General features: G+C 38.9%; 1 protein-coding gene across 2 annotated transcripts; it reads right to left on the reverse strand.

The window, feature by feature from the left end:
• Nucleotides 1–1,349: 1,349 nt before the first annotated feature.
• Nucleotides 1,350–25,618, reverse strand: LOC121373409 (desert hedgehog protein A-like). Of its 2 annotated transcripts, none has more exons than XM_041500056.1 (7): nt 25,506–25,618; nt 19,140–19,221; nt 11,559–11,674; nt 8,790–8,991; nt 5,464–5,632; nt 2,354–2,460; nt 1,350–1,700 (listed from the first exon to the last, which is right to left on the reverse strand). In XM_041500056.1, the coding sequence occupies exons 1-7, from the start codon at nt 25,563–25,565 to the stop codon at nt 1,489–1,491; spliced, it is 948 nt and encodes a 315-aa protein (XP_041355990.1). In that variant the 5' UTR covers nt 25,566–25,618; the 3' UTR covers nt 1,350–1,488. The 2 variants fall into 2 exon arrangements, with proteins under 2 accessions (XP_041355990.1, XP_041355989.1); XM_041500055.1 differs by having other exon boundaries at nt 2,354–2,463.
• Between the last annotated feature and the right edge of the window lie 1,608 nt (nt 25,619–27,226).

The raw sequence follows: 27,226 nt of genomic DNA on the forward strand, positions 1-27,226 counted from the left end.
TTTTCTTTTTTTTTTTTTGACACATTAATGTTTGGCATTGTAACCAAAATCGGATATAGTTTGAACCCGAAACGTCAGTGCTCCGCCCCCCCCCCCCAAAGTCATGCCGACGGGCGTGCATGAATGAATGTTTAACGACACCCCAGCACGAAAAATACATCGGCTATTGGGTGTCAAACTATGGTAAATGCAACAAAAAAATGTGATGATCAACATCAATATAAAAATTCAACAGTTAAATTAAAACAGAGTGTAAAGAACTGTGCAACAAATACAAATATCACAGATATAGAAAATTAAAATTTAGAATAAAAGTCCGCATCACGTAAACATTGTAAAACTAATTCTGAATGGAATCGAAATGATTCCATCACATTTCTCTCACCAAAAATATCTTTTCTAGTTTCTTTGAGATGAGGACACTCCACCAAAATGTGGCGTACCGTCAGAGTACACTGATAGCGCTCACACTGAGCCGACGGGCATACAGTTGACTATAAATCATCGTTTGCTGTCGTTTGCTTCAGGAACAATGCAGTGGCGTAGGAAGGTGCCAAAAAGTGTGTGTGTGTGTGTGGCACACTTTTATATTTACATACTTTTATACATTTATAAAGCAAATATAAAGCAAAATATCTGAAAAGTGGGGGCGGGGGAATGTAACTGGAATGTATTAATTTGATTACAGGTGGTCGCTAGGAGAAGTTTGACTATTTTGTTTTGGTGCGTGGGTATTGTAGTCCGCAATATTACAGAAAAGCTAACAAATGAAAACAAAATTCAATACAGTTTTGAACATTTAATTTAATTGTGTGTTTTTTTCAATTTCAGAATGATCAGGGCTTTATCTCGTGAACTATGTGGGTTGGTTGTACGACCATCGTCATAAGTTTTGATTTCAGATTGCTTAGTCTACAGCTATATTGTTACACATTTCTGGGCCCATGTTCGAAGCTATCTTAATTAACCCTACGAAATAATTGTAAAACATCGCCGGCCATGACGTCACTATGGCGTGTCCTCCAGTGACATCATAGCCTACGATGGTTTTACGATTTCGTAGGGCTAAGATAGCTTCGACAGTTACTAGCCATATCCTGGAAGTTGCGTGAGATTGCAGAGCCCATATTTTCGAACCTATCTTAGCGCTTCGAAATCTGAGAACCATAGTAGTCTATGACGTCACTACAGCACATAGTCATAGTTTACAATGGGGTTTTTTCCGATTATTTCGTAGCGCTAAGATAGCTTCGAAAATATGGTCCCTGGCCAGGGCCCGTATTTATAAACCTTAAAGTCTAGACTTTAATAAAGTCCAGACTTTAACGTAATGCTATTTGAATGGCGTTGCTATGACGTTAAAGTCTGGACTTTATTAAAGTCTAGACTTTAAAGCTTATAAGCACGGGGCCTGGTGCTTATAAAACTTTTAGTCTGGACTCGAGACTCTAATAGAATTTGAGACACTAATGTCATTACAACGCCATGCTAATCTTTAGACAGAACCATCCGCCCGACAGAACTCAAGAGGGAAACAAGAGGGCTGTAGCCGTCGTGCTGGTGTCGAGCCAACAGCCAGGGGAACCAGCGGAATGGAGTGACGAAGACGTGGGCGACGTCGTGAGAAACGGTCGTGTAACACGACGCCAACATCCCGTTAACTACAACAGTGCCGTCGTCTGTCACAGGAACGAACGCACCTGACATAATAATAATAATAATAATAATAATAATAACAATAATAATATCATTATTACTAATAATAATCATATTCATAATATTGATGATAGTCATATTAATAATCATAATAAAATGTATTAATATAATAATAGTATAATAACAACTAAACAATATAACAACAAATAATATAATAATAACAATAAAATATATAATAATATATTAATACATGTAATTATGTAATAATAATCACAGTAGAGAACACACGCGCTATCAGTTTACAATTTTTAATTATTGTTTAACTATTAGTATTTATTATTATTATTATTTATTATACATTATTATGATTATGATTATTATTATCTTCTAATTTTCTCCCTAAAAGTTAAATTATTTGGAACAGAATAGAATAGATGTTTAAGGACACTCCAGCACGAAAAATACATCGGCTATTGGATATCAAATTATGCAAACATAAAGTGATGATTGACATCAATATCAAATTATTTGGATGCAGAAAAAGGAGGAAATATTCGAGATATGACCTTTACAGTTAAACATGTAAGTTGCCGTAATACATCTATAAAACTTCTCCTTTAAAGGACATGCACCCCCTCCCTTCCCCCACCCCGTCGTCCTACTACGTGGCTACACCAATCAAGTGTTTGGACATCACCTTGTTTGCGGGAGATGGAGACGTCCGCCACTCGCTCGGCACACTGACCACGTGGACACCGTTTTGTGGAGTAAAGGTAATCCCCTGGTTTTACTGATCCAGCAAATCTGCTGACGAAGACGGGGAAAAAAAAGAGTGTGTTTTGTTTAACACGACACCATTGGAACATCATCGGCTGTTGCAGTGGCTTAGGAAGCATGTGCCCACCCCACACTTTTCAGATATTTTGCTTTATAATAGTGTAAATATAAAAGTGTGCCCCCCCCCCCCCCCCCCCCCCCCCCCAATACACACACTTTTTGGCACCTTCCTACGCCACTGTATTGGATGTCAAATATTTGGTAATTTTCATTTTTCGTGATCCAGTAGCAGCAGCGATGGTTTATATAAGTATTGTTCGTAACTGTTTTGCGAATTTATCCATGTATAACCGTCACAAATTTTACGCGATTTTATACTAAATTTGTAACTGTTATACATCGACAAATTCGCAAAAAAATTACGAACAATTCTTATAATTACAAACAGCACAACTTATTTAATTGAAACTACACATAATTCATAAATCACTTTCTAACATTTTTCCATGATCTGCTTTACGTAATGATGTCCCGTTTGACATAATGACGGTATTTTCTTCTCTTTTTTTTTTTTTTTTTTTTTTTTTTTAAATGATCAAACAGATATTATATAATTACAAAGAGAGGAGCTTGTGCAGAGGGTGGGTTACGGCAGTCGATCAAGAAAATGTTCTCTCTTCTTTTTAAAAAAAATACTTTTCCGGGAAAGCATTCACTTTTTTTTCGACGTCGTCCAATCAGAATTGAGGAAATCGTAGAAACGCGGAAATTTTGTAATTATACATATATATTTATTACCCCAGCAGGCACTCATAACGGGGAAAATAAAAATCATAATTGCTCATGCATTGGTTTAACGTACACTACTATTGGACGATTTAACGCCAACAAACCAATCACATTGTCTGTACTAAATATGACGTTATCACGATTTGGCAAAGCACACACAATGATGTCGGGACATAAATTTGATAATAACTGGTACTCGTTTATTATCCTCTATATATCTCACATTTCCAGTGCAATCAAAATATGTGATATTTTTTAGGTCACATACTTTAAGAATTTGCAAATTAGATGTAAAGTAATCGACGTCACGCCACTAGGTTTATTGACATTTAAGCAAACATACAACGGTGACTCCAAAATTAACGTATGCATTCATAGGCATCAAGCCAGAGGCTCGCATAATATGAATTTTATTCCCAATATATATTGACGATGCCGAAAAACACTCTTGTAATCTCTCTCTCTCTCTCTCTCTCTCTCTCTCTCTCTCTCTCTCTCTCTCTCTCTCTCTCTCTCTCTCTCTCTCTCTCTCTCTCTCTCTCTCTCTCTGTGTGTGTGTGTGTGTGTGTGTGTGTGTGTGTGTGTGTGTGCCACTATTTGGCACCTTCCTACGCCACTGATTTTGATATATAGTCTTGGAAAGGTAACCTGGTAAATTTTTCCATTAGTAGCAAGGGATCTTTTATATGCACCATCCCACAGACAGAATAACACATACAACGGCCTGTGATATACCAGTCGTGGTGCACTGACTGGAACGAGAAATAGCCCAGTGCGACCACCGACGGGGATCAATCCTAGACTGACCGCACATCAAGCGACCAGCGTTTTACGTGCACACGTCATGAGTTCGTAACGTGTTCTGCATATATACTAATATCAGACTACCAACTGCCACTATAAAGTTGGCCAACTTTCTGCTCTCACTTCTCTTGTATAACTGTCCAGTTGGTAGTATGAGCGCGCTTACAACTCGATTCTCACCAACAATCTATAGGCCGCCCCACAGGGAACGCCTTTGTTTCATACTATGAAAGTTACTACAACTTATTGATTTGTAAATTGCACACAGAAATAGTATTTTTCTGATATATCCAAAACACTTTTACTTTTCTTCTTTCTTCAAACCAAACTACAAGTATTTACAAAAAAACAACAACTCAGTTTTATAGAATGATGGGATGGACTATAGTTGCTAATCTGAGAGCCCCCTTCGTAAAGCCCCAGTCACATATACACGATTTTTGCCCACTTGAAAAATCGGGGTTATTCTTGGATATGCGTAGAGAGACCCTAGCGGCTTCCTGCTCATCCTTCAGTATTCTTGGAACGTCTGGATAGACATCCAGCAGTTTTGATCATGATCAAAACTGTCGGGAGTATTCTTGGAATTTTTCAATTCGTGACGCATTCGCATTCGGGGGGGCAGTCGTGAGAAGGCTTAGTACAGTCGTAGTAATTCGTGGGGCATTCGGGATAAAGTTGTACCGTATTCGTCAAGGTACCGTAGTGGAGGCGTACTATCTAATTAAAATTAGCTCCACTATTACATGTTGACCCAGTAGAGTTAATTTTAATCAGATTGGGAGGCGTACTACGTCGTAGCAATTCATAATGAATCGGCTTCAAGAACGTAGTGCAATATCAGTATTAACTTACAGCAATCGTGAATAGTCGTAGACAGGTCGCGAGTGAAGCCGATTCATGCCGATTTTGGCTACAATTCGGGAGCAACAGTGGCAGGAATGGATCGGGGCTATTCGTGGTCAAACGAAAGAAAGAAAGAACTGTTTTATTTAACGACGCACTCAACACAGTTTATTTACAGTTATATGGCGTCAGATATATAGTTATGGACCACACAGATATTAAGTGAGGAAACCCGCTGTCGCCACGCAATTGGCTACTCTTTTCGGTTAGCAGCAAGGGATCTTTTATATGAACTATCCCACAGACAGGGTGGTACATACCACGGCCTTTGATATACCAGTTGTGGTGCACTGGCTGGAACGAGAAATAGCCCAATGGGCCCACCGACGGGGATCGATCCCACACCGACCACGCATCCAGCGAGCGCTGTACCTCTGGGCTACGTCCCGCCCACTCATGGTCAAACGGGGCAAAAATGGTATATATGTGACTGGGGCTTATTAAGTCGGAAGACGGGGAAATAACAACACAGCATGCCAACTTTGTCGAGACAGCTGACGGTTTGAGCCTAGCATTACATGAACGATTTACCTGGCTTCCATCTTGCTAGACGTGTTTACGGAGGTAAATATTAAGTGGTCGCTTGACAGCGACACGTGGTTTCCGTCAACTGTCGTCAGAGTCACGTACGTTGCGTTCAGGAGCGGCCGTCGCTTTAAGAAGGTCCTGACAGTCACAAATACACGTTCACCATTGATGACTGAAACAGCAAGACAACAGGGCCGTGTTTTACGAAGCGATCGCAGCGCTAAGTTCACCTCCAGTGTACAACTACCTTATAGACTTACGGTGATCTTAGGGCTATGATCACCTTCAGTACACAACTACCTTATAGACTTAAGGTGATCTTAGCGCTATGATCACCTCCAGAACACAACTACCTTATAGACTTACGGTGATCTTAGCGCTATGATCACCTCCAGTAAACAACTACTTTATACACCTACGGTTATCTTGCGCTATGATCACCTCCAGTTAGCAACTACCGTATACATTTATGGCCATCTTAGCGCTATGATCACCTGCAGTACACGACTACCTTATACACTTATGGTGATTTTAGCGCCAAGATCACCTCAACTATACAAATACCTTATACACTTATGGTGTTCTTAGCGCTATGATCACCTTCAGTTAGCAACTACCTTATACACTTATGGTGATCTTAGCACTATGATCACCTCCAGTACACAACTACATTATACACTTATGGTGATCTTAGCACTATGATCACCTCCAGTACACACCTACGTTATAAACTTATGATGATTTTAGCGCTATGATCACCTCCAGTACACAACTACCTTATACAGAATGGTGATTTTAGCGCTATGATCATCTCAAGTACACAATTACCTTATAATCTTAAGTTGATCTTAGCGCATCGTAAAACGGGACCCTGTACTGAAATAACGTTTGTGACATCACAGGTGGCCCGTTCCAAAGATAGACTTAAAGTTATTAATTAAGAGTTAAGGGCCGCGTTCCACGAAGCGATCTTAGCCCTAAGATCACCGTATCTGCACAGCTGACATATGCACTTAAGGTGATCTGAGAGCTAAGATCGCTTTGTTTGGAATAAAATCCTTTGTAATGACAGATTTTATTGGAGTTTGTATATATTTTTATCAACAACATTGAGACCATTCTAGATAAAAAAATAAACGTAACACTGACTTCACATAGATGTCAGAGCCGTTCGTAACTGGTAGGTCAAATGACGTGTTACAAAATGTTGATGGAGGGAGATTGGTTGTGTAATTGTTGAATTAAAAATGCCACGTGAATGTCAATGCCCCAACTAACACTGTCAATTGAACTAATTGTAAGCCTATGTTTAACGAGTTATTTAAAGGGACATGCCCTAGTTTTTATACACTAAGGCATATTTTTTACTATTATAGCCGTTTTTGACAACGAAAATCATACCTTTCTTGGATTTTATTGTTTAGATTATCCATTTCTGTACATTCGAAGTGTTTTTGGTCATCCTCGTGTATTTAAGATCACAAAATGCATTTCTCATATTTTTACAAACGCACGTGCGTCTGAGAAGTAACAGTTATTGAGTCTGGGTTTAGTCTATTTTAGAGGGTATTTAACCATTTCAAAGTCACAGACTCATGTTTCACTTAATTGTAACTTTTTCCAAATGTGTTACAGGTGTGTAGATTAACTAACGTTAGTGTGCATTTGCATGGGCTGAAACTAGGGTCTGTCCCTTTAAAACATAAATAATATGAGGGATCTAATTCAGTCAGCAGTACATACCCGAGATGCTTAGGTCGTAGTTCTAATTGAACCACCTCCTCAAAACCAGTGGGTTTTCCCCATCCCAACTATCCTAATTATGTGTTGTGTACATAATAATGAAATTCAAGACAAGTTGATTCCTACACATTTAGCTGCACGTTCATGAAACCATTTTACACACAACAGGTATTTATAATTGTGTGCATCAAATTGTCTGGATAGTACATATTGAAATTTTAAAAATCAAATTGTCTGCATCAATGCATAATTATATTTCTATAGCACTGCTCCTGAAATCTTTGAATAACTCCATTCCTGAAAGGGAAAAGAAGTCAAACTACGCTAATTAACCAAACGGCATATAATTATAATTATTGGTTTTCAGGTAATTTTTGCAACATATGTCTCTACATTTGCATGTACCAATTACTTCATAAATTAATAATGCTTGGTTTTCACCCGCCGAAGCATTTTGAGGAGTGCGATTTTTCACTCGCCTAAACATTTTAAGGTGTGCGATTTTTCACTCACCTTTGTTTTTCAAAAGCCAAGTACTGATTGTGTTTTTTGAAAAACGTTTGTTTTGTTTAACGACACCACTAGAGCACATTGATATATTAATCATCGGCTATTAGATGTTAAACATTTGGTAATTTTGACATATAGTCTTAGAGAGCAAAACACACCATCTTTTCCATTAGTAGCAAGGGATCTTTTGTCTGCACCATCTTACAGACAGAACAGGACATACCACATCATTTGATATACCAGTCGTGGTGCACTAGCTGGAACAAGGTGACGTGCTCTGGGCTTCTTCGTCTGCTCTGTCTCGGTGTTGTCAAGTATAAGTTCAGCATTTCCATGGAAACGGGTTGAAACGTAGCCCTGTGGTACAACGCTCGCTCGATGCGCGGTCGGTGTGGGATCGATCCCCGTCGGTAGGCCCATTGGGCTATTTCTAGTTCCAGCCAGTGCACTACGACTGGTATATCAAAGGCGGTGGTATGTACTATCCTGTCTGTGGGATGGTGCATATAAAATATCACTTGAATCTAATCGAAAAAGAATAGCCCATGAAGTGGCGACAGCGGGTGTCTTCTCTCAATATCTGTGTGGTCCTTAACCATATGTCTGACGCCATATAACCGTAAATAAAATGTTTTGAGTGCGTCGTTAAATAAAACATTTCTTTCTTTTTTCTGTTTCCATGGAAACATCCTGGTATTGTGACTGTTGTTTTATTAAATAGATCAGACAAATCGTAACGACAAAACCGTAATACGTGATCAGGAACGTATATCTGCACTATTCAGAGTCCAATGGGTTTTTGGCAAAGTAGTGGTTGAGTCCACTAATATCTATTGCCTCGTCTATCATACCTGTTTCTCATTCCAGCTATTGCGCAATGTGTATTATATCAAATGCCATGGTATGTGCTATCCTGTCTGTGGGATTGTGCATGTAAAAGATCCCTAGCAACTGATAGAAAAATGTAGCGTGTTTCCTGTCTACGACTACAAATGATGTCAAAATTGCCAAATGTTTGACATCGAATAGCCGATTATTAGTAACCAATGTGCTCTAGTGGTGTCGTTATATAATACCTGTTAACACTCTCTGCCCTACTTTGAGTTCCTTCATGTTCACCGTATCTCCGTTGTCGAGTTCAAGCTGAGCGTCACCAGGGAAACACGCTGCTTCTTCTTCTTCTTCTGTTGCCTTCTGGACTTTTACTTTTAGAGGGCGGTGTGGCAAAAGAATTTCTCGTGGTTTCGGTAGTGTCAACAGGTTTCGTTTCCTTTCATCCTGGAACAGAAACGTGTAAGAGGGAGGAAGGTGTATGTGCTTAACGACTCCTCGGCACGTTTTAAAATTATCGGTATCTAGTATCCAGTTAACAGAGAAATCGAGTCGTTCAGAGACAGAGTGTGAGAGAGAGAGGGAAAGAGAGATAGAGAGTCATTCAGACACACAGAGAGAGAGAGAGAGAGAGAGAGAGAGAGAGAGAGAGAGAGAGAGAGAGAGAGAGAGAGAGAGAGAGAGAGAGAGAGAGAGAGAGAGAGAGAGAGAGAGGGAGAAGGGGATGGAGGAAGGAAGGAAAGAAGGAAGAAAGGAACGAAATTATTTATTTAACGACGAACTCAACACATTTTATTTACGGTTTTATGGTAAAGGACCACACAGATATTGAGGGAGGAAATCCGCTGTCGCCACTTCTTGGGCTACTCTTTTCGATTAGCAGCTTGGGATCTTTTATATGCACCATTCCAGACAGGATAGCACATACCACGGCCTTTGATGTACCAGTCGTGGTGCACTGGCTGGAGCGAGAAACAGCAAGATATTTGGGTATTAAGAGTGTTAACAAGGATTCCGGGTGTGTGTGTGTGTGTGTGTTGTCTGTCTATGTGTGTTGTGTGTGTGTTGTATGTGTGTGTTGTGTGTGTGTTTCTGTGTGTGTATGTGTGTCTCTCTCTCTCTCTCTCTCTCTCTCTCTCTCTCTCTCTCTCTCTCTCTCTCTCTCTCTCTCTCTCTCTCTCTCTCTCTCTCTCTCTCTCTCTCTCTGTGTGTGTGTGTGTGTGTGTGTTTTAGAGGGCTCGGGTCTTGCTCACCCGGAAAATACGTTGAAAAAAGGGGCGGGGTGTAGCCTGGCAGTGGTAAGCTTGATGCGCGGTCGGTCTAGGAGCATGAAGGTTTCAACTCACCATTCATTATTTCAAAAGTGACCGTTTTCCCCAATTTTTGACTTAAAGACGCAGACCCTAGTTTTAACCAGTAAACAATAATAGACACTAAGTTTAGTTAAAGCCGCACACCCTAGTTCCATCCAGCGAAAATAAATTATAATTTGGTTAATCTACAAACCTGTAACACACTTAAATCACGTTTTTATCAAATGGAGTGAAAAAGCAGGTTTTATATCGATAAATACCATGGGAATCCCCATGTCCCAATTGCTTGAAATAATTTTGAAAGTTAGTATTCTGATGTCACCGGTAGATGTCGCTCGAAGCACAACAATGCCTATTTCACAGAGTGCGCACAGACTTGGGGTGCGTTCTTTTCACCTCTCCTGGACATGTTCCAACTGTTCTGTCCTGGTTGTATCCCCTCTCCAGATATCGTAAGACTTAGCAAAATTATTGGTTTTAAGGGTTTGTAACGTTTTGTATTGAGACACTTACTTGTCTAAACTTTATTGTTACTGAAAATGTTCACGAACTGTGAAGAAAAATCTCACAAATGAACAACAACAAATCGGATGTTGATTGCGCGAACCGTGCACGAGAAAACAAACCGAACCCAAATGATAACGGTCACGTGGTATACCAACATATGTGACGTTTACACAGGAAGATTCCCTCTAAAAATAGATTGGACCTCACTTGCTTAACGGTTTTTTCTCGACAGCACGTCTTGTGAAAAAATGCTAAAAATGCATTTCGTGGTTTTACAAATATCAGGATTACCAAAAAGCACTTCAGGTGAATGGAAATGTGTATTGTAAATAATAAAATGTAAGTAAAGTGCAATTTTATTTGTGAAAAATGGGGTTTAATAGCGAAAAACAACGCCGTAATGGTTAACAAATAGCCGTAACTAGGGTGTGTCCCTTTTTTTTACTCATTTAGATAAAGTTACAATAGAGTGAAAGAAGAGTCTGTGACGTTAAAATGGGAAACGCCTTTAAAAGTAGACTATAACTCGAATCAGTTAACCGCTACTTCTCAGACGCACGTGCGTTTTTAAAAATATGAAAAATGCTATTTTGGGTAATTCAAACACCAGGGACCGGCCTCGGTAGCGTCGTGGTTAAGCCATCGGTCAACAGGCTGGTAGGTACTGGGTTCGGATCCCAGTCGAGGCATGGGATTTTTAATCGAGATACCGACTCCAAACCCTGAGTGAGTGCTCCGCAAGGCTCAATGGATAGGTGTAAACCACTTGCACCGACCAGTGATCCATAACTGGTTCAACAAAGGCCATGGTTTGTGCTATCCTGCCTGTGGGAAGCGCAAATAAAAGATCCCTTGCTGCTAATCGGAAAGAGTAGCCCATGTAGTGGCGACAGCGGGTTTCCTCTCAAATTTTGTGTGGTCCTTAACCATATGTCTGACGCCATATAACCGTAAATAAAATGTGTTGAGTGCGTCGTTAAATAAAACATTTATTTCTTTCTTTCTTTCTTTCAAACACCAGGATAACCGGAAACACTTCGGTTCTACGGAAATGGATAATCTACAATAAAATATAAGTAAGGTTTGATTTCAGTGATCATAAACGGCTCTAACGGTGAAAATATGCTAGTGTTTAAAAAGTAGGGTCTGTCCCTTTAAATGGTTTTGCAGTAAGATTATTTAATGCTGACTTACTGGTGCAACGTCACCGCTGTCACAGTACACCACGGGGTTAGCAGAACACCAGCACCGACAGTCTGTACCCACGAAACCTCTACCATGACAACGCATGCCTTGACAGTCGAGACGTGCTGATAAAACACAACTAAATATAAAACATTTATAAATATACTCAAATTAAAAACTTCACAATTTAAAATTTGAAATAAGTCAATGATTACGAAGTATGCCGGACACTAATTACAATATAAAATTTTATATAAAATTCGTTTCAAGACGAAAAAAACAAAAACAAAAAAACAACCCGTGATGGCATAGCCATAACATCTGTGTATACTAGTATACAATCCAAAGTTTATTACTGCACTTTCTCCACTGTTTTTTTTAATGTTGAAATAGACCAACAAGTTCGCCTATTGCATAAATAGTCTCGCCCGATATTTTTAGAATTTGTATGCTCCCGAATAACGCTATAAAAGGCGAAGTGTAATTGGTCGATATTTAAATTGTTATTTATAGATGAAATGTCACCTGGACCTGGGAGTCCACGTAATGCTGTTAGATCTACTGGTAGACCAGTAGAGCTAATTTTATCAGACTGGTGCACAGCACCATTGAGGCAAAAGTGTTTTTGCACCTGCCATGGCCACGTGACTACAATAGCACACGTGTATTCATCGTTACTTGCTCACAGTCTGACACAACGAACAAACACATTAAAACGATATTTGTTACGACCTATTTCAATGCTGCGAACCGCTCACCTCCACGCACGGCGCCCATATATTGGACCCATTTTGACCCAATTTCATCGACGTCAGCGTCAACTGTGGGCACAACGCCACTTGCGATGGACTCAGATGGAATGGAATAGAGTCGTGTTTAGCGATGAATCAAGATTCACACTGCGATTTGCCGGTGGCAGGCAGAGGGTTTGAGACGATGTGGTGAACGTCATGCTCAATTTTGTGTCAGTGAAGTTGACAGATTCTGAGGCGGAAGTGTAATGGTTTGGGGTGCTTTCTGTGGAAATGGACGTTCTCGACTTCTTGTCATCCGTGGCAATCTCAACGCTGTTGCATACCGCGACCAGGTGCTGGTCCAGGAACTTGTGCCCTTCATGGCAGCTCATGGTCCAGGCCTGATCTTTGGGCATGACAACGCCAGACCCCACACGGCCATCTTGACAAGGGATTACCTGAGGAACGCGGACATCAATGTAATTGATTGGCCTTCAAGGTCTCAATACCTGAATCCCATCGAGCACGTCTGCGATGTGCTGGGAAGACCACTGCACACCCTCAGGGACCCCCCAAAGACTTTGCAGGAACTTGGTGCCTCATTAATGGAACAACGGCGCCGTATCCCTAATGTAGTCTTTACACGCATCAGGCAGTCAACAAGGAGGCTTTGCATTGCAATTGTTGGTACACATGGAGGGCATACGCGCTACTGAATCTGTGATTTCATCAGATGACCTTGTTTGTGAATTACCATTTTGACTTGTTTGTGGCTTTGACTCAACATTTATTCCTATTCTTTCTTTGGACGTCATACAATAAAAAATACCTTATTTAACACGTTCTTCTGTCATATTTGCTAATTAGCCAAGATGAAACGGTTGTGAAGTTTTTAATTTGACTCCGTATATAACAACGAATATGCTTAGAACGAACAACTGCATAGAACGAACTGGTCGTATATACACTAAAGTACACTTTACAACGAACATGTTTAGAACGAACTACTACAAAGAACGAACTGGTCGTATATACACTAAAGTACACTTTATAACGAACATGCTTAGAACGAACAACTGCATAGAACGAACTGGCTGTATATACACTAAAGTACACTTTATAACGAACATGTTTAGAACGAACTACTACATAGAACGAACTGGTCGTATATACACTAAAGTACACTTTACAACGAAGATACTTAGAACGAACAACTGCATAGAACGAACTGATCGTAAAGTCCTGTTGTATCTCCATATACATTAATAACCTTCCTTTCCGTTAAATTAGTTTCGTGCTTATATCCAATTAAGGTTCAAGCACGCTGTCCTGGGCACACACCGCAGCTATCTGGGTTGTCTGTCCAGAACAGTGGGTTAGTTGTTAGTTGTTAGTGAGAGAAAAGAGTGCGTAGTGGTCTTACACCTACCCATTGAGTCGTTAAAACTTTCTCTGGGTGGGAGCCAGTACCGAGTTGCGAACCCTGTACCTACCAGCCTTCTATCCGATGGCTTAACAACGACACCACCGAGGCCGGTATTGATAACCAACTTGTAATGTGTACAACGAACTACTGCTATAGCGAACCAACGATCCCTTCCAATTCGTTATAAGAACACTCTACAGTAATTCTGAAGGAGAAACATAATGTTGAGAATCGTCAACGATCATCGGTTATAATCGGTCTGTACACAAACCGATTAACTTTGGATTACAGAATAGGTTAGAATTATATGAACATCAGAAGGATTTGAATTATAAGGACCACGCCTCTATTGACGTGTTGACTCTACAAATAGCTAATTTTACACTTAATGATTATTTAATATTCATGGGATATTAAACGAGCTTCCATTTCGTATCATGTTTATGTCCCGAGTGAAATAATGTTCACTTTTCACGAGCTTTAGCGAGTGACAATGAAAATCATTTCACGAGGGACAAAAAGCGAGTTTAATATCCTATTTAATATCCTATTTGATATCATATTTATTACCCATAATCGATCTTAATTGATATCACTCAATTCGTTTGGATGACATTCCGGTAATGCTGTAGTGCGCCAGTCAATGACATCGACGTGATACGTCACACTTGGCGTACCAAGATAATTTAAACCATAAATCATTTTCCTTTATGTACTCAAGAACCCAAACTCAAACCAAAGCATATTTACATCATATTCTGCCACTAAACTGGAGGATCAATTACAGTTCCCACACAATCAATTTTTATAAAAAAAAAATAATTATATAATCTATTTTTATAATCGGTTTTTATAATCGATCATCACATCGGTTGATCACTTTTCGACTATAATCGATCGTTAGAATCACTGGACAAAACCGTTATCCACAATCAAGACCCTATCTCGGCATGGACCCCTGCAAAATATTATGATTAAAGCAAAGTTTGTAGATATAGTAATAAGGAAGGAAGAAAATGGTTTATTTAATGACGCACTCAACACATTTTATTTACGGTTATATGGCGTCAGACATATGGTTAAGGACCACACAGATATTGAGGGAGGAAACCCGCTGTCACCACTTCATGGGCTACTCTTTTCAATTAGCAGCAAGGGATCATTTTAATAGACGCGAAAGCTAATGAAAGAAAGAAAGAAATGTTTTATTTAGTGACACACTCAACACATTTTATTTACGGTTATATGGCGTCAGACATATGGTTAAGGACCACTCAGATATTGAGAGAGGAAACCCGCTGTCGACACTTCATTGGCTACTCTTTTCGATGGTGCACTGGCTGGAGTGAGAAATAGCCCAATGAACCCACCGACGGGGATCGATCCCAGACCAACCACACATCAAGCAAACGCTTTACTGGGTCCCGCCCCATATACTAACAATAAGAAGGAAATGTTTTATTTAATGGCGCACTCAACCCACTGTCGTCACTTCATGGGCTACTCTTTTCGATTAGCAGCAAGGGATCTTTTATATGCACCATCCCACAGACAGGACAATACATACCACGGCCTTTGATGTACCAGTCGTGGTGCACTGGCTGGAACGACAAATTTAAAGAACTGTCTGCATGTAAAGAGTAATTTTGTCTCGATTTTCCATTATAAAATTCCTTGGATACGTGTTATACAGAAAGAAAACAAATCTTGGACAGACCAAAAAACATATTTCAATTTTTTCAAAATAATTAGCGCCCAGCCCCCGCCTTCTCAAAAAAACAACAACAAAAAACAACAACCAAACAATACAAAAAAGTATATATAATTATATATAATTGGATCCTTATAATATGGCACAAAGCAAGCATAACTGCACATCGATTCATTAATAATAGTCATTTTTAGAACGTCAACAATTAAATGCAATGAGCAACTTGTGCACATGTATATGTATGCAGATATCAATTTAATTATTTATTTACTTGTTTGTTCTTTTCTTTCGTTTTTTATTTCTTCATTTATAGATTTAAAAAAAAAAATAATAATAATAATTTGTGGATGGTATTAAATGGTATACGTTCTACAAACAAGAAAAACAACAAGTAATAGTGATCAGACAGTTTGCAATTACTAATTATGGCTTATTTCAATAACATAACAAAATATATATGTTATGCATTGATACAATAATTATACCTATCGTTTTCGTCAATAATCCAAATTTAAGAATAATAAATCTGGTTTTGGAAACTGATTCCCTTCCTGCAGTATACATACGTTTATAAATGTTTGAAATATTTTAATAAATAATCCAAAATTATCCATTATGTCTTTCAATGAATAAAATCGGTATGGTTGTAAAATAAAGTGCATAACTCCATGGTGGTAACATCATTTCATTATTTGTGTAGATTTGTGGAAATGTAATCATGATTGTAATCATGATTGCTAGACAATGTATTCGCAATCGTAATCGATTACTTTCAGTTATCTTGTAATCGTAATCGTAATCGTGACATTCTAAAGTAATCGTAATCGATTACTGTTGTCAAGTAATCTCCCCATCTCTGATATTTATATATACTGAACAAAAAAAGAAACTTCCTATTTGTACATATAGTATTTGTTGTGTTAAAGAATTCATTGTGTAATGAAATTATATAGGTAGTATTAGCCTTCAGCTGTATTATCAGGATTCATGAATTTTATCGATTATTTTTGCACTGTTAATCGTCGACAACGTGAAATTCAATTTGCACGTGCATGCATGGTTCGACATGTCCCGTGTAGTATTCGGTCAATTTGTTTTACTTGTCTTACTGACATTGTTGTCAAGTGAACGAAAACGCTTCAAAATTTGTAAACAAATTAACGTTTTTTACATTCTAGCATTTTTAGTATGCCAAGAATACCCAATAATTTACGCGAACGGGCGATTGGCATGCTTGATGCTGGCATGTCGACAGAAGACGTTGCAAGGCATGTTGGGAGTTCTAGTCGAGCGATACGAAATCTTAGGGTAAGATTTCGAACGACAGGAAGCACCAACGACTTGCCACGTCGTGGACGTCCGCGTGTTACAACGCGTGGTCAAGACCGCTATATCATGAACACGCATTTGCGCAATCGATTCCAAACTGCCACTGCTACTGCTGCTAACACACCTGGGTTTCATAATAACCGAATCAGTGGGCAAACTGTTCGTAATCGTCTGCGGGAGAATGGTTTACATGCACGACGTCCTTACGTCGGAAGCGTTTTAACGCAACGTCATCGTCTAAATCGTCTTAATTGGGCACATGTACACACTCGATGGATACGGCGACGCTGGAATACCGTTCTTTTTTCGGGTGAATCCAGATTTTCTTTACAACGTGGTGATGGCAGGGTGCGCGTCTATCGTAGGAGAAATGAACGCTGTGCTGACTGTTGTGTTCTTGAACGAGATCGTTTCGGGGGTGGGGGTTCTGTCATGGTCTGGGCAGCCATTGCCCATGGTTATCGTTCACCACTAGTCGTCATTGATGGCAATTTAAATGCTCAACGTTACCGCGATGACATTCTCGCTCATCACGCCATTCCTCTGTTCAATAACAACGCCAACATCTCGATTTTTCAGCATGATAATGCCACCTCTCATACAGCTGGAGACACTGTAAATTTTCTTAGGACAAATAACATTGATTTCATTGATGACTGGCCCGCTAAAAGTCCTGATCTCAACCCCATCGAGCATGTCTGGGATAGTCTGGACAGACGATTGAGGCGTCGTCCCAACCCACCCGCTAACGTCAACGAACTTCGTCAAGCACTCATTCAGGAATGGAGCAAGTCCACAGGCAGAAATCAACACTTTAGTCAATTCTATGCGCCTGCGATGCACTGCAGTGGTCAATTCAAGAGGTGGTCATACCCGTTATTAAGTGGGTGTTTTTTTTTTAACCCCTACCACACTTGGTCAAAATTTCTCCCAGTTTCTGTTAACCTATGGCCATGATTTTTGCACCAAACGATGCATCATGGAACACTCTTTAAACGCATATATAACCATTATTCCCCCGGTTTGGTTTCATCAAGTTATGTTCAAGCAAAGTTAGCGGAAGTTTCTTATTTTGTTCAGTATATATATATATATATATATATATATATATATATATATATATATATATATATATATATACTCTAAGACAAACTTTGGACATCAGAAATGACCATTGTTTTGTTATTTACCATTAAATATAAGAAGCAAATTTAAAAAAACAAAACCTTATGCAAATAAAGAATGGATTTTAAAATTGATTTTTATGTTATTTTTTTATAAATTTGGCCGGGTTTTGACTGAATCTTAAGACCAAGTCAGGGTTGAGTATGTAACCAGTTATGTCCACTCAGGTTATTTAAGGAACCAGACAGTTTGCAAGTAGGAATCCATTGTCCTACATGTTTCAGTTCGTTGAAGCCCAATGATATGCATATTAATATGTATTACCCATATGGTTAAACATATCTTGCTACATATCAAAGTGATACGTATATCGTCGACGTCATCGATTGGTGCACTACAAAGTTACTACGTCAACCAAACGATTTGAGTGATATAAATTAAGATCGATTATGGGTAATAAATAGAGTAAATAGATAGATAAATAGAGGGTAATTAAACTCACTACCATTTCGTATGATGTTTATGTCCCTCGTGAAATAATTCTCATTGTCACTCGCTAAAGCTCGTCAAAATTGAAAAAAAAAATTCACTCGGTACATAAACTCGATACGAAATGGAAGCTCGTTTAATATTCTATAAATACGTTCTTGTCTATGTCACACTTAAGGTATTATTTTTAAAGGTTAAACATATTTCTAGATACTTACCAGTTGACCGTATCCATTCAATGTTATTTCCCGTTCCAGCCAGTGCTTCACGACTGGTATATCAAAGGCCGTGGCATGTGCTATCCTGTCTGTGGGATGATGCATATAAAATATTCTTTGCTACTAATGGAAAATATGGCGGGTTTTCTCTCTAAGGCTATATGTGATGCTTGCCAAGTGTTTGACATCCAATCTCCGATTATTAGTAATCAATGTGGTCTAGTGGTGTCAAAACAAACTTTAACCATTTAACATGAGTAATGACATTACAGCTTGCTAAACCTTAATTCAATATAAGCAAGAAATAGAGGATACTCCCCGAGTGTCTTGTGATATAATTTATCAGCACGAGTTGATAAAAGCATGAAACCCGACGCTTGCAGAGGATTGTATACTTTTTATCCTGCCGAGATATCGCAGGACATATCGCAAATTATAGTGTCAGCGATATCTTCTACAAAAGCCTTTAATGGATGATAAATCAAATTACACGACGGTGTGCTTGATCCTTACTTGGATATAAGCAATGAACGAAATCCAAGTAATAGGTGAACCTACCAAATGTTCCTTGTCCAAGACAGAGAACCAACATAGCTGCCACAAAGAGAGTCATAATCTTGATCACGATGACACAGCTGTCCTAAAACATACAATGATCGAACTAAAACATACAATAATCGAACTAAAATATACAATAATCCAATTGTAAACTGACATGCTCTCTACATATTTCTCACTTTGTAAGCCTCTCTCTCTCTCTCTCTCTCTCTCTCTCTCTCTCTCTCTCTCTCTCTCTCTCTCTCTCTCTCTCTCTCTCTCTCTCTGTGTGTGTGTCTATATTTCTTTCTGTCTCTCTCCCCGTCTCTGTCTCTCTCTATGTCTCTTTGTCTCTGTCTTTAATTGGTATGTCTGCCTATTTATCACTATGTCTACTCTCTCTCTCTCTCTCTCTCTCTCTCTCTCTCTCTCTCTCTCTCTCTCTCTCTCTCTCTCTCTCTCTCTCTCTCTCTCTCTCTCTCTCTCTCTCTCTCTCTCTCTCTCTCTCTCTCTCTGTGTGTGTGTGTGTGTGTGTGTGTGTGTGTACAGACACATGTATATGTACATGCCAGTGTTTGTTTGCTATTTATGTATCTACCTTCCTGTATCTACCCATCTACGTATCTCTTTCTCTCTACCGTTTTATCCATCGACCTACCTGTGTGTGTGTGTGTGTGTGTGTGTGTGTGTGTGTGTGTGTGTGTGTGTGTGTGTCTGTGTGTGTGTTTATTTCAACCCGTACAAGTAAACTAGGTGGATTAATCTACGTACCTACACACACATGCATACACACACACATACATACATACACATACATACACATACATACACACATACACATATACACAAACACACACACACACACACACACACATACATATCTGCTCGTCTACTTTCATACGTGAACGTGAACGTGAAAGGGATTTACGTGCACATTCAGAGCAAGCTGTTGTAGCACACGCCTATCCTGGTCACAGGGACCGGCCTTGGCCGGTTCCCTCTGTCCAGGACAGGAAAGAGTTGGGGGGGGGGGGGGTATAGAGAAGGGACGCATGCACTGGCAAGTGCAAGGGAGCACCTGCAGTCCAATGTTGGTGACAGGCGGGGTGTAATTGGTGCTATGGAATTTTGAAAGTCCCGTAGGATTATGTCAAAGAGAAAGAGGCGCGCGTTTACATGAAGGAAATTTGGCGCAATTTTGATGGTCGTTCTAATTGAAATAGTGAGGAGAGCCAATAGGTTTTGCTTTTAGTATTCCGAATGTGGCTCTATTTTATGACCGTTTGGTGCTGTAGGGTGTCTCCCTAGGTTGCCCGTAGGGCCCTTAGAAAGGGCCTGATCTCTTCTGATCGTGGCATGACAACCCAGGGGAGACTCGAGCAATTGTGTAGGTCGGACGAGGTAGAGAGCTTGATGTTGGATGCTGTTGCCGTGGAGGTGTAGTAAGTTCGTCCGTTTTGCCCAAGGTCCTGCCAGCGCCAAGGAAAGTTTTATTTTGGGTTTGGGTGAAGGGGCTGGTATGCTTTTGTCCAGTCCCTTCTGGGTGCAGTGCAATGGTGTACTCGGAGCCGGTTTCTTTTGTCCGACTCCTTATTGGAGTACGTGCTGGGCCATTATTTTGGTTTTTATGTAAGGACGGGTGCATTGTTATCATTAGTCAATGCACCCTATGGTGTGTTCAGAATGCATGCCGTGTTCGTGTTTACCTATATTTTGTGTTATGGTTGTTCTTACTGTATTGAGTTCTTATTCTATGTTTCCAACGGCTGATCAAAAGCCACCCATCGCCCACCCCTCTCCTTGAATTGCGTAGTGAATGCAAGGAGGGGGGGGGGGGGGGTATTAGTTACTCTAGCTAGCTAATTTGAAGGGGGTTTCCCTTATAGTATGAGTGTAGTTTTTAAAAAAGCCTAGTGCTATGCATATAATAGTTTTTAGGTAGTAGGTACGATTCATTCACAACAGTCACACGAGTATCGATAGGTATGCCTCCCGATCCCACCCAGGCCCCCCTAGGAGATTATGAGTATCTAGATACTTAGATAATTGGTTAGCTATCTTATTTGTATTTTGTTTTCTTGACGGCAATCGTCTGGTCTGTTGTAGTGACTATTACTCACCTTAGTCTGCTGTGGAAGGAATTGTATCTACTACCCTACATACATACATAAAGTGCATAATAACATTTAAATATATTTTATTGAGCAATCCTCAGTATACAGAAATCGTGCTCGCAACGAGCGTGCTTGAACATTAAATTGATATAAGCACGTTAATTCCCGACATCTGACCTGACAGTCATTTGTGGGCATACATACATACATAGATACATAATACTCCATTGCTTGTTTTTAGCATGGAGAAGGTGGCTATATTTGGGAGCAGTTACGTCAGGCGGTTAGGCTAGTGCACACGTGGTGACGTGTGTGTCAGCTGAATGCCGCTTTTTTGGTCAAGGTGGTATGCGGTCAAACCGCATATCGGAGGAGTTGTATAAGGCTGTGGTGGAGTACCAGCCGTCGCTGGTGATAATACACCTGGGCGGCAACGACATTGCCCCTGAGACAGTCCCGAAGGATATAGTTGACCGCCTTTTAAGGTTGCGTCAACGTTTTTTGACTGAAGGGGTGGCTCGAGTATGTATCCTGGAGATCTGCCGCCGTGGGGTGTTTATAAAGTCCCCTGAAATGACTATAGCCCGGTTTAATATCCTCCAGAATGCAGTCAACCGTGGGCTGAAGAAACTGATTCGGCGGGACTCGGTGCCGTTGACTACAAATTATCCCGAAGATTTTCTGGATGATGGGGTTAATTTTAACCCCCGGGGAATGCGAAAGTACTTCTTTGGCATTCGTAATACTATCAGACCACGATAGTATTATAATACTGTCCCTTTTAAGGCCCCCTAATTCTTACGAAAGTGAGGATACCAATTGCTAATTAGAACGTATATACAGCATGCACATTTAATAAATTATATAACATAACGATCTCCCATTGGTTGAGCATGTGGGAGCCTAGATTAACATATTATAGTTTTAGTATTATTAGTTAGCTATCCTGCCACAAGAACCACCCTCCGATTTGGGGTGCTAATCAGGTCGAGTGCAACAGGGTGGCAACTTCTCTTCTTTCCTTTTTTTATATATATATCTCGTTGTCCGTTGTGTTCACCCACTGGTTTGGAATGCTAATCGTGGTCGAGTGCAGCATGGTGGTAATTCCGTTCCCAGTGGCTGACGGGGTGACAGTAGTTTATAACTTAGGTTTGATAGACTGTACGAACTGGTAGAGCGCGTGAAAGGTTTAGTTTTTAGTTTTTTTATCTGGTTGTAATAGGATATTAGGTATTATGGTGGCAGGGTTGCTAATATTAAGTTTTTTAAGTAGTTGTATTCTATGATTATTCTGCAGTGGGCAGTCCAGGAGATAGTGTTTCATATATTCTGGCGTGCCGCATTGACAGTTAGGTGAGCTTTTATTTACAATAGACAGACAGTTGTTAAGTGTCATTGAGTTTCCTATCCTTAGTTTAATTATTGTTTTATCGATTTGAGAGTTTTTATGTTTAGGTCTAACAGAGTTAACAATGGGTTTGATGTTATAATGCCAGGAGTTTTTTGTTTGGTCCCAGTTTTCCTGCCATAGATTAATGCAATGTTTTTTAGCTATTGAGATTAGTTCAGTAATGCCTAGTGGGATAATTTGCTTATGTTTAATGTTGATTTCATAGAGATCTTACCAAATTATATACATGTACGAGAGACTAGCCTTAACGCCGCAGACCCTAGTTTCAACCAGTAAAATTAACACTGAGTGTGGTTAATCCACAATTGTTACTTCCTAGACGCACGTGCGTTTTTAAAACTATGAAAAATGCATTTTGTGATATTAAAAACACTAGACAAGACAAGACAATGTTTATTCAGTATAAAGGCCATGAGCCCATACTCCAATCAGAAATTGGTATACATATTTGCGCATTGTAGTGTTTCGAAAGTATACTATAAGTATGTATTTAAATATTTGTAAGGTTTTTGCACATTATAAAGATAAAGTTATACATTGAATAATACATCCAAATTTGTTGATGTCATAATATCTATAAAGGTTTGCAACGAATGCTTTTCTTTTATACATTTTGAAATATGTTGATCTATTAGTGTAACGGGGACTAAATATTTGGCCGTTTGTATATAAATAACATATTTGATCTATTACTATTAATATTTATTTTAGGATTCAATTTATTTTATTATAGGATATTCTCAATCTGCATTGAGAATATCGTATTGGTGCATTAGACAAAGCCTTTTATGGTTGTTTCTCGCCATACTGGCTAGGGACGAGCCATTGGTTGATTCTATCCAATGGTTATGTGTATTTGGTGTCACGTGGTCGTGAGTCAGGTCCGTGCAGCGCTGAGTGTGGACAGGGACACAACACGTTACATACTTACGACTTGCAGTTGCCTTTTCCTTTTCCTGAGCCTTTCGTTATCTTCAGACTTCCTTTGGCACTTACAGGTTTGACTAATATGCATGTATTAATGTTATGTTTATCTCATTATTTTAGATATATGTAAATGTAATACATAATGTGGAAAAGTGTTTAAACGTCCATAATTAATGCTAGGTAAATACGTTTTAAATATTGAATTCACTAAAACACAATAAACGAATAAATATATATATGGACGAGTTAACTTTTATAAACAGTAATAAAGTAAAGGTGTTGGATATATACTATTAAACATATAAATATACATAGAGGCGCAAGTTAATTGTATAAACAGAATTAGTGATTAGTGTTGGATGAGATGTCTAATTGCTGTAGTTTTATTATCCATTTGAGTGGTAGCTTATATTTTACCCATTTATTCACAGGATGAAGCCCACGTACATGTAATAGTGTTATCATCCTATACGGTTCATCGCCCACAGCGAAGGTGTGTAGTAGTAGTAGTATTGTCTATTTCTTTATTACATGCAATTCTTGCAGCGAAGGTGTTTTCACGTGCGTCTTGACCAACGCACGTGACTGTTTCACCTGTGCTGTAACCGAGTATTTTATGTGTATATATATTATTGTTTTTTAAAATCGATTGTTCCAGTTTGTATTCTGTAATGGTCTTTATTTAATGTTTGTCATACAAACCCGAACGTTATTGTTTTATATTGACAGCATTTGAAATGGGAAGTTGTTTATTTTGTAATCGAGTAACGTTGGCAATACATCTTTACTGAATAATACATCCAAATTTTTGATTTTTTGGCACTAACGTTGATGTCATAATATCTATAAAGGTTTGCAACGAATGCTTTTCTTTTATACATTTTGAAATATGTTGATCTATTAGTACATTATAATGCTTACATACAAGCACAATATAGAGTTCATTCTCAATATATCTTAATCCATGATCCAGATAATATGGACAGAGTCTTTCAATGTAGGTTATGTTGTTATATCTTCCTAGGTCAACAGCAAGTTTAAAGTTACTATTTTTAAATCTTGTATATATTACTTTAAGATAAACAGGGATTTGATAAGTGAGATAACATTCTACATTTAACAATGACTTACAATGCTTATAATAAAAAGTATCAGATAAATTAGTAACATAACTACACCAGTTTTGCTGAAGATTATCAAACAATCGTTGTCTAAATTTAACTATAAACAATTTTACATCTCCAACATCCTGAGCTAACATAGCCAAATCATGATCTTAAAAGAATGTTTAATATAAGTCACCCATGTGGTGCGTCCTGCTTCATCCGGTGTCTGTAGCATTGTATAGCATTGACGGGGAAGCCTGTTTACATTCAGTTATAATAGCCAACACCAATACTTAATAGTTCTATTAGTTAAAAACACTAGGACGACCAGAAACACTTCGGATGTACGAAAATAGATAATCTAAAGAAAAAGCATTCTAATAGTAGTGCTAAAGCAATACATGTCCCCTACCGAACCCAACAATGTTTCGTATCTCCTAAATCTAAAGGCCATACTTCCGTGAACAATTGGTAAATCGCCATGAAAGTCAAACTTGATCTGTAACAGTACATGATAAAGCTATACGCAAAATGTCAGCTTAATATATCAAGGCATTCTAAAAATAAATCATCCAGAAAACTATATGTGGGACACACGAACGGATAGACAGACAGACAGACAGACAGACAGAAGGACGGGGATGAAACATATAGTTGGAACGGTAGGTGACGACTAAAATCTAAGTAATGTTTGATTTCAAATATCATAAACGGCTCTAATAGTGAAACAATACGCCTTAGTCTCTTAAAACTAGGGTCTGTCTCTTTAAACTGTTTCGATATAAAAGCTAATCAAGCAAAGAACAGTTTTCAAGTTTGCACTGACCGGTTTACGAGCATCCATCGCGAGAGAATCTCGTTTCATACGATAACGATCCACACACATATCTTTCCCTTTCACATGATGACGTTTGAATATTGTTTCCCCATCATTGTGACGTCTCTGAGTTAATTCATAGAACGCAATACCTAAAACATCTGTTGGCGTTCATGGGCGTAACCACATGAATGCCATGTACTAAATTGAGTGCACACAGGGGTTATTTCTGCTTATACACAATATTCCAATAACCATAAGGTGATCGATCCAGCAAATAACCTTTGCATAATTAACCCATGAAGATCAAAACTGTAATGTGTAAACGGTGTATATATTTATAGCATATTAAAGAATTTAATTAAAATTAGCTCCACTATTACCTGTGGATCTAACAGCAGCCCGTTGCAGCTCATGTCCAGTTGACCTTTCATTCCACCAATCACAACCTTACTTGCAAATTACATGCCAGTGATTTGAAAAGAATTTGAAAACATTCGGGATTATGCCGAGAGTATACGAAATGATTCGGGTGAATTAATAATTATCCGGAAACTAATTTCAATATAAAACTTTATATAAAATTTGTTTCAAGACAAAAAACCCCAAACCGTGATAGTATAGCCATAAAATCTGTTTATACTAGTATACAATCCGGAGTTTATTACTGCATTTCCTCACCCCCCCCCCCCCCCCCCCCCCTGTTTTTTCAATGCCGAAATAGACCAACAAGTTCGCCAATTGCATAAATAGTCTCGCCTGATATTTTTAGAATTTGTACGCATCTGAATTTGGTTAAAGCCACACACCCTTGTTCCATCTAGCGAAAATAAATTATAATTTGGTTAATCTACAAACCTGTAACACACTTAGATCACGTTTTTATCAAATTGAGTGAAAAAGCAGGTTTTATATCGATAAATACCATGGGAATCCCCATGTCCCAATTGCTTGAAATAATTTTGAAAGTTAGTATTCTGATGTCACCGGTAGATGTCGCTCGAAGCACAACAATGCCTACGTCAAGACAAATTTCACAGAGTGCGCACAGACTTGGGGTGCGTTCTTTTCACCTCTCCTGGACATGTTCCAACTGTTCTGTCCTGGTTGTATCCCCTCTCCAGATATCGTAAGACTTAGCGAAATTATTGGTTTTAAGGGTTTGTAACGTTTTGTATTGAGACACTTACTTGTCTGAACTTTATTGTTACTGAAATTGTTCACGAACTGTGAAGAAAAATCTCACAAATGAACAACAACAAATCGGATGTTGATTGCGCGAACCGTGCACGAGAAAACAAACCGAACCAAAATGATAACGGTCACGTGGTATACCAACATCTGTGACGTTTACACAGGAAGATTCCCTCTAAAAATAGATTGGACCTCGCTTGCTTAACGGTTTTTTCTCGACAGCACGTCTTGTGAAAAAATGCAAAAAATGCATTTCGTGGTTTTACAAACATCAGGATTACGAAAAAGCACTTCAGGTGAATGGAAATGTGTATTCTAAATAATAAAATGTAAGTAAAGTACAATTTTATTTGTGAAAAATGGGGTTTAATAGCGAAAAACAACGCCGTAATGGTTAACAAATAACTGTAACTAGGGTGTGTCCCTTTAATATTTAAATTGTTATTTATAGATGAAATGTCAGCTGGACATGGGAGCTCACGCAATGCTGTTAGATCTACTTGTAGTCCCAGTAGAGCTAATTTTAATCAGATTGG

The sequence above is a fragment of the Gigantopelta aegis genome, chromosome 5 (genome assembly GCF_016097555.1).
Source record: "Gigantopelta aegis isolate Gae_Host chromosome 5, Gae_host_genome, whole genome shotgun sequence".
In the NCBI taxonomy this organism is placed as follows: Eukaryota; Metazoa; Mollusca; class Gastropoda; order Neomphalida; family Peltospiridae; genus Gigantopelta; species Gigantopelta aegis.